This window comes from Papaver somniferum, chromosome 4, assembly GCF_003573695.1.
Source record: "Papaver somniferum cultivar HN1 chromosome 4, ASM357369v1, whole genome shotgun sequence".
Lineage (NCBI taxonomy): Eukaryota > Viridiplantae > Streptophyta > Magnoliopsida > Ranunculales > Papaveraceae > Papaver > Papaver somniferum.
In genome coordinates, this window is record NC_039361.1 from 95,502,074 (window position 1) to 95,510,632 (window position 8,559).

General features: G+C 37.7%; 3 protein-coding genes across 3 annotated transcripts; 1 reads left to right on the forward strand and 2 right to left on the reverse strand.

Moving 5' to 3' along the window:
* Positions 1-836: 836 nt before the first annotated feature.
* On the forward strand, positions 837-1,172 carry LOC113272843. The gene has a single exon (XM_026522638.1). The coding sequence runs from the start codon at positions 837-839 to the stop codon at positions 1,170-1,172; it is 336 nt and encodes a 111-aa protein (XP_026378423.1).
* A 2,028-nt stretch (positions 1,173-3,200) lies between these two features.
* LOC113272844 lies at positions 3,201-3,830 on the reverse strand. Its single transcript, XM_026522639.1, has one exon. It carries the CDS (start codon positions 3,828-3,830, stop codon positions 3,201-3,203), a length of 630 nt encoding a protein of 209 aa, XP_026378424.1.
* A 306-nt stretch (positions 3,831-4,136) lies between these two features.
* Positions 4,137-6,822, reverse strand: LOC113272845. Its single transcript, XM_026522640.1, has 4 exons — positions 6,492-6,822; positions 5,462-6,314; positions 4,621-5,208; positions 4,137-4,446 (listed from the first exon to the last, which is right to left on the reverse strand). The coding sequence occupies exons 1-4, from the start codon at positions 6,820-6,822 to the stop codon at positions 4,137-4,139; spliced, it is 2,082 nt and encodes a 693-aa protein (XP_026378425.1).
* Between the last annotated feature and the right edge of the window lie 1,737 nt (positions 6,823-8,559).

An 8,559-nucleotide genomic window follows, 5' to 3' on the forward strand; every position in this document is an offset into this window, starting at 1 on the left:
AATACCTAGAGATCCAGAGCCAAAACAAGTGTTCACAAGAAGATATATGTACCGGGGTCGGGATGAATGGCACGAGAAGCTGATGCACGATTATTTTCTACCCGACCATGTGTTCTCTGATGAAAATTTCCAAGTCCGATTCCGCATGCCCCGACATTTGGTGCTAAAGATTACTGGTGAGCTTTGTCAGGTAGAACCTCAATTTAATTATCACTGAATATTAGGGGTCATATCCCTGAACAAAAGGTTACTTTGGCCGTAAGGATTCTGGGATATGGCAGACCTCCAGATTCTAATGATGAGTACCTTCGCATTGGAAAAACAACAACATACAAGTATCTTTCGTTGTTTTGCGAGACAATGATTAATCATTTTGGTCCAACATATTTACGAAAACCAACTAATGCAGATGTTAGATAAATATTAAAGCAAAATCAGGAAAGGGGATTTCCTGGAATGCTGGGTAGTCTTGACTACATGCATTGGGTATGGACCGGAAGCCATACCTATTGGGCCGGTCAGTATAAGGGTCACTACGCAAAACCAACGGTTATCCTTGAGGTTGCTGCTTCTTATGATTGTTGGATATGGCATGTTTTTTTTGGTCTCCCTGGATCTCAAAACGATATAAATGTTTTACAAAAATCGCCTTTTTTTGAAGATTTAAAGTATGGAATTTCTCCTCAGCTAATTTCGCTATCAACGGGAATCGATACACTCATGTTTATTATCTTGCAGATGGAATTTATCCAAAATGGCCAACTTTAGTTCAATGTTACCGTCAGCCACCTTCCGGTGAAATGGGTCGTTCATACTCATATTTCAATAGTAGATAAATGGATCTGAGAAAGGATGTGGAACGAGCTTTTGGAATTCTGAAGCGGAAGTTCGCAATCATTTATGGGCCTTATCGTGGTCTAAGTGCTCGTGAAACGCATAAGACTATACTGACTTGCATCATTATGCATAACATGGTAATCCAGGAAACTCTTTGTAATAAGAATTGGACTAACCATCAAGATGAAAACTTAAGGCATGAGGTTATACCGGCAAGAGGATTACCTGCAAGGAACTATGCGCAAATGACTAGTCATATTGAGAATAAAACTCTGTATAACAGGTTGAGAGAAGATCTCAGAGCAAATATGTGGGCTGAGTTTGGAAGAGATTGAGGAAGAATTGAGTAGTGTTGTTTCATTTGTTATTTTATTTTTTAAATTGTTTAATTGTTTAAACTTGTTGTTCATTTGTTGTTCCATAGTTTTGTTTTGAAGATGTTTAAGTTTAAATTTTTTTAACGGTCATTAAAAGTAGCGGCCTAGACTCAATATCCCACATTCCTTTATAAATATACCTTCATTTCATCCATTTCAAAATCACACCTTCACTTCTCTACTTCTCACTTCTATATACAAAAAATTATCTAATTTATGGATGATCCTATATTCACTGAAGATGAAGATTTATCTCTTTTAATGGTTAAAAACGTCTTAGAGGTGATACCAATACTGAATTGGGAATACAAACTCGAGACGAGTGGCTAAGATGGAAACGAAAAGATTTCGAATACGAAGCGCATTACCAAATTCTTAAGGAGTTTCTAATAACTCGTATGGGATGGTAGGCTTAATATTAGTTTTCATGGATGTTGTCAAGTTTAAGTTTTAATGTAATGAAAAAAAAGTTTAAGTTTTAATGTAATGAAAAAACTATAACAATTTCATTCACCATAACTACTACATCTTCATTAAAATTAAAGCTGATACATTAATTAATTAAGTGGCACTACTTCATCTTGGTTTTCATCTTCCTCATCTTCAGCTTGAACTCCAAATTGTTTTTCCAAATTTCTCTTGTTTCGTTTTTCTTCTAACTGCTCTGCTAATCTGTCCATCTCCATATCCCATACCATATATTGTTTGAGATTCATTTTTGTGGTGTTTGCATTTAGAATCTTATTCTTGTCATAGTATGAAACAAATTTCTCTTGAGTATGTCAATGTTTTTTTATCTCCCTAGTCAAGAATCCCCGGTCTACAGCTATTTGTTTTTCGGCAATCTTATGATGCTCTATCAAAGTATCAAAAGCACTTCCACCTCCTTCACTTGCTTCTCCTTCTTGGGAAGCTTTTCTCGCTGCTCTTGCAGCGTTTCTTCCTAATAAATTTATCTTAATCGCAGTATTGACATTCAAGTTGGAATTATTGTTTGTTGTGGTTTCTGGTGAAGAAAATGGATTCTCCAGAGGGGGATGAGAAGTTTGAGATGGTTGTGAACCTGGTGTTGAAAGGGAAGAAGTGTATGGTGAACTTGCAGGTATATTCTGCATGGTTGCTAACACTTCTGGATTATATTTAGGTAACACTTTCAAAATATGATAACAAATTTCTTAAGAAAAGCTTTTCCCATGTTTATGGTGCCAATCAGTTCGACACTTTCGTTCGATGTCAACATCGACAAGACCGCTCTCTCGACCACGAGTAGCTTGCATTAGAGTAGCGACATACAAGTAAACTTGGGCGTTGATTATAACAAAGCGAGCGGACAATCCATTTGAATCACGATCGTTGATGTTCATAGTTTCATCACGAAATTTAGCAATTATGTTATCCCACAACTTGGTAGATTGTTTATGGGCACCATCGATACTATCTTGTGTAAAGAACACATACTTTCTGAAAATGCTTTCATCTTCGGCTACGGTAAATTTTGCACCCCTAATCTTCTTATGTTTAGTTTGAGTATTAGATTGAGTATTAGGTTGAGACATATTAAAGAACTTATACAATACGAGTGAATGAAAAAGTTGGATGATGAAATTTGTTTTAGGTTAACAAATATTAAGAGTATAGAAGAGAATGTGTGAGTTAAAATGGTAGAGGAATGTGGTATTTATAGGGGAAAAGATTTATGGTTGTTGGATCAGATTATACTTAGCGGTGTAAACTAGACCGGCCGGTCTTATAAGAGCCGCTAGCGGTGCAATAAAGACCTACAGGTTGCCACGTAGCCAGGCCAGTTTGCCAGCTCCATAGTGGGTGCAAAAATGGCAAACTTAAGAGTTTGCCACACCCATAAGAGTTTTTTTTCTCGGTCAAATAAAACTAAAAAAACGAAAAACTGTACAGGGATTATGCCCCCCTAATGACTAGTCGTAAGGCCATTCACAGGAAAACCTAGTTGAAGTGATAATAAACCCTTCAAGGCCATTCAACAGACGGAATAAAGCCTGGCCTACCCTCATAAAACTCAAATAAATCCTCAGCCAGCAAACATGCTTTCTTGGATGAGACATCAGCTGAAAAATTAACTTCTCTATAGCTATGACTATAACGAATATTTTTGTAAAAAGACTTCACAAGTTTCCACTTCTGCACCAGCTGCCACAGAAGTTCACCCTTTTGAAAAGCTTGAATACAACTCATCGAATCAGAACGAACGCAGAGACTCCGCATATTACATCTCTTGGCCAACATCGCACTATAAATAATTGCACAAACTTCAACATAGTAATTGGTTTGCCAACCAAGACCAACACAAAGAACACCAAGCACTTCCGAGTTTGCACCACGGAAAACAACACCAGAACCTGCTTGGCCTGGATTTCCAAAAGACGCACCATCACAACAGATCATGATTTCATCTTGATTATGAGGATTCCAACTAACTTCAATTGGAGTAGATGTTTTGCACGATCTATGCCGCACCTTGAAATAGTTCAAAATGCGCAGATCCTCTAAATTATTATACATATGACCCTTCATTCTAATTGAGTTATCACGAATTAACTGATAAACTTTCCCTTTAAAACCAAGCCATTGAACTGCCATATCTTCAAAATAAGACTTATTGCGTAACTTTCATAATTACGTGACAATTGCAAGATTTGCAACAAGCCATAAGTCCTTAATCATTATACTACAACCCTTAGCAGCCTTATACGAATCCAACAGATCTTCATTAGGTTGCAGCTTGAAAATACTAGCCGCCCAAGCCCAGATCCTCCTAGCAACTCAGCAATTCCAAGTGATGTAGCTAAGAGTTTCGTAACTTTTCCTGCACAAGCGGCACATAGTAGGCATGCTCCTACCTGTCTTCTTAATAATATTGTCTTCACTAGCACAACATTGCTTGGCTCAAATCTTCCAGTATTGTACAATTAAGGTAGGATGCACAACCTGCCTGGTAAAAAGAGCCGCAGTAGGCACAACTTCCGCAGGCACTTTAATAGCGGCCTTAGCCGATTTGGCTGAAAAAACGCCTTTGCTATCTAAATCCCAAATTGTATAATCTTCACCACCAGCAATAATTGGCAAATCATCAACGTCAATATTGCATCGAATCATCAAATCTCTAGTTTTCTGAGGAATGCTCCAAGCTCCATCAACAATAATATCACTTACTTTAGCCCTAAAACCATTAGGGCCTTTGGAAGTGATTCCAAGTCTACGCGCAATAGAAAAATCACCACACCAATTATCAAAAAACAAGGAAGTATTAGCACCATTACCTATAATCGAGCGTGTATGTTTTTTCACAAAATTGTAAACCAAGCGAATTCCTGGAAAAACCGAAGAACCCAGCTTATAATTTACCAAATTGCCATTGATCTTAAAGTACTTTGCCCTCAAAAATTTGGCCCAAATCTTGTTTGAGTCCCGAATAGAAATCCAAAGCTTCATTAGAATTTCCCTATTAACATCATTCAACTTCTTAATACCAAGGCCACCTTCACGCTTCGAGAGACATAGATCATCATATAGAACGGTAAAGTATTTTCGTTTCTCAGCATCACCAGACCAAAGAAAATTCCTAATGGCCCTTTCAACTTGCTTAATAACCGTGCATGGCCATTTATAAATATCCATAGAATAAATAACATATCTAGAAATAATCGATTTAATTATCACAAGTCTCGCCTGAAAAGATAAAAGCTTACCTTTCCATCCAGCCAGCTTGTCCATAATCTTTTCAACAACTTGGCGAACATGAATATGACGAACAATACCAGGTTTCAATTGAATACCTAAGTATTTATCCGGAAATATAACTCTTTCCATACCCAAATAGTTAGAAATAGCAATAGCACGAGAAAGTGTACCACCTCCGTAATAGAACTTGCTCTTTGCATAGTTTACGCACTGTCCAGACGCATGTTGATACAAAACCAACATATTCTTCAAATTTTGCAAACTATGAAGATTACCTCTGCAGAAAACAAGGATATCATCCGTAAAAAACAGGTGTGTAGGCGCCACACCTTTTTTTACTAAACATGACATTCATACTACGGTTTGCAAACAACCTAGAAACATTGCGACTTAAAACATCTTCAATAAGAAAAAAAAAAGGAGATAGAGGATCACCTTGGCGCAAACCTCTAGTAATACTGAAGTAACCTTCAGGGAAACCATTAATCATGACAGAAATCCGAGCTGAGCTAAGGATATTAAGAACTCACGTGCACCAAGAATTAGAAAAGCCATATTGACGAAAAATTTCAGCTATGAAATCCCATCTAACCGTATCAAAGGATTGAGCAATATCCAGCTTGAGGCCAACATTACCATGCTTCCTTTCTGTGCTGATCTCATTGATCAACTCACACGCCAATGCAATATTTTTATGTATATTTCTACCCTTCATAAACTCCACTTGCTCTTCAGATATCAGCTTATTTAACACAGTACCAAGCCTGGTAGCCATAATCTTAGTAATGATCTTGAAAAAAAAATTACTCAAGCCAATTGGCTGATAATATTTAATAACATCAGATTTGTTATTTTTCGGAATAAGAACAATAAAACTAGAGTTAATGCCATTGGGAATTTTACGCATAGCCCAACAGTTTGCAATGGCATTAAAAAGATCTCTAGAAATAATGTCCCAACACTGTCTATAGAAAGAACCTGTGAATCCATCCGGGCCAGGCGCAGAATCATCTCCCAAATCAAAAACCGCCACTTTAACTTCCTCTAAAGACGGAATAGCATCCATGAATGCACTTTCAGCAGATGAAATACTCTCATGATCAATATCAAAAATAGATGGATCAATATTAACGTCACCACCATTGAACTTGGACTGATAGTGATTAAAAATGAAATCCTTTATCTCATCCTGCAAAAACAAAGTAGTGTCATTAGAAACCTTAAGTTCTGAAATGGTATTTTGACTTCTCCTCAAACGGATGCTATTATGAAAGAAACGAGTATTCTGGTCACCATCCTCCAACCAAGTTACTCTCGACTTCATCTTAAGAATAACTGCCAACTCCGTTCTCACATCATCAACAACCTTTTTGGCATCCGCAACTTTTAGGAATTGAAACTCATCAGTCGGGTCATAATCAAGAAGATCATTCTCAGTTTCAAGTTTCAATTAAGCCTGCTTCAATCGAAATTGCACATCTCCAAAAATATTTATATTCCAAGTTTTCAACACCTCCTATAATCTCTTCAGCTTAGATGTAAAAACAAAAGGTGGCGCACCATTAAGCTCCAAATTCCAGTTCTCCTCAACCAGCCTCATAAAATCTGGATGGGAAAGCCACATTTTCTGAATTCTAAAAGGAACTCTAGCGGGCTTTGGATTTTCAAAAGCAAACCCAAATAGGAGGGAATGATCCGAACAAACCCTAGGCAAGGCCTTACATCTCCAATTGGCATATTTATAGCACCAAGAATCATTAACAACCGCTCTATCATGTTTAGAAACAATTCTTTGAGCTCCACTTCGACAATTAGACCAAGTATATTTCTTACCAATGGCATCAGCCTCAACCAAGCCATTGTCAGAAATCCAGCTTCGAAACTCATTCATATAAACTTCTTTGATTGGTCTTCCACCCTTCTTTTCCTCCAAGCGTAGAATGCAATTAAAATCACCCAACACCAACCAAGGAATAGATATATAACCTAAACCTAATTGACGCTAAAGTCTTTTCCTTGCCACCAGATCATAAGAAGCATGGAAAGCCGTGATGAAATCACCTGCAAAATTCACAGTAATTGCCTGCTTTGAAGAAGATAAAATATCATGCCGCAACAGAGTATTCCTCCATAAAATCCAAATATTACATTTTTCTCTATAAACCTCATTTGTAATAACATCCTCACAAAAATCAACTAATTTGAGTGACCTAACAAAACGAGAAGTCAGAAAACATGCGGTGCCGCAATGTAAATTACGTTTGGTTTGTGCAAGAAAAAAAGCTCTGTCAACTTGGCTCTTGCACCATCTTTAGCCAAGCCTTGAGCACTCCAATAAAAGACACGCATTATAACCACGCTCCTTGAAGGGCTTGCCGAACCCTTATCATCCTTTTTGCGCGTCTGACTTCTACCTCTTATAACAGCTTGACCTTCATCCTCCCCCTGTTTTGGAACAGGCTTGGTTTTCTTTTTTGGCGCTATTTTAGGAGCGCCCTTCTTAGCCAAAGTATCTATCTTCTTCTTTTCATCTAACTCCCTTTTAAGACGTTCTTCTTCATCTTTAGCAGCACTCCATTCCAAACTTTCAGCTTCCATCTCTACATTACTAGTACTCGCAGATTGCAAGGTATCCGGGGGTTTTTCTTTAATAGGCAAGGTATCAGCTTCAATGTTTTCTTCTTCCTATTCACTATCTTCTATACCAGTTTCAAACCTATTAGAAGTCTCGAGAACTTCTTCAGCTCGAACTGGAGAGGTTCTTCTAGACGTTCTAGTTTAAGAACTAAAACCATCATCAATTTTTTTTCAAAACATAATTAGTTTGCATCTCACCCGTTACATTTGTAACCAAATGTGAATCTTGAATCTGTTACGCATTTGATGCATCTTGCTGAGAAATATTATCTTCTTGTTGGTTTTTCTCCAAGTTCAAAACTCTCTCATCCTCTTGGGCACGCTTCTCTTCATCTTGACGCTTCTTTGCCATAAGAAATTGTCTTGTATTTTGTAGTTTTGCCAAGAGCGCGTCTTGCTCAATTTTAGCAAGATCAACAGCCTTAGCCATGTGATTAGCTATATTTTTTTGTTCATCATAAACTTTATAGAGCTCTTCTTCTTCCTCTTCAAGATCCAAAGAAATTGTACCGGCATCATCTTCAATTTCACGCAAAGGCACTGAGCCAGCTGCAAGATTCGTGCTAGCGGACTCAGGCAAGGTTTGCAGAATGTCCGTAATATTATCATCCTCAGCAACACTAGCCGATGGACTAGTAAAATGTATATGGGGCCCAACAAACTTGGCTCCACCAATACATAAATCATCATTCTTCTTATTAGGATCCACATGTTGTTCTTTTTCAGATTGATTGTCTCCAATATTTTCCAGTGGTGGTGGTGGAACCTTTGGCTTTTCAAACTTTTCTTTCTTCCAATAATCTTTCAATTCATCCATCTCAGCCTGGAAGGTTGCACGTTTAACTGGATCCCCCTCGGCATCATGCAACTTCTCCAAATCTTTGTACTTAACCGATCTTCATTGCGAGAAAGTGTGTCCAACTGATTTACAGTGTTCATAAAATTCAGGCCTATTCAGAACATTATAATCAAGACGATAACTCTCCGGACA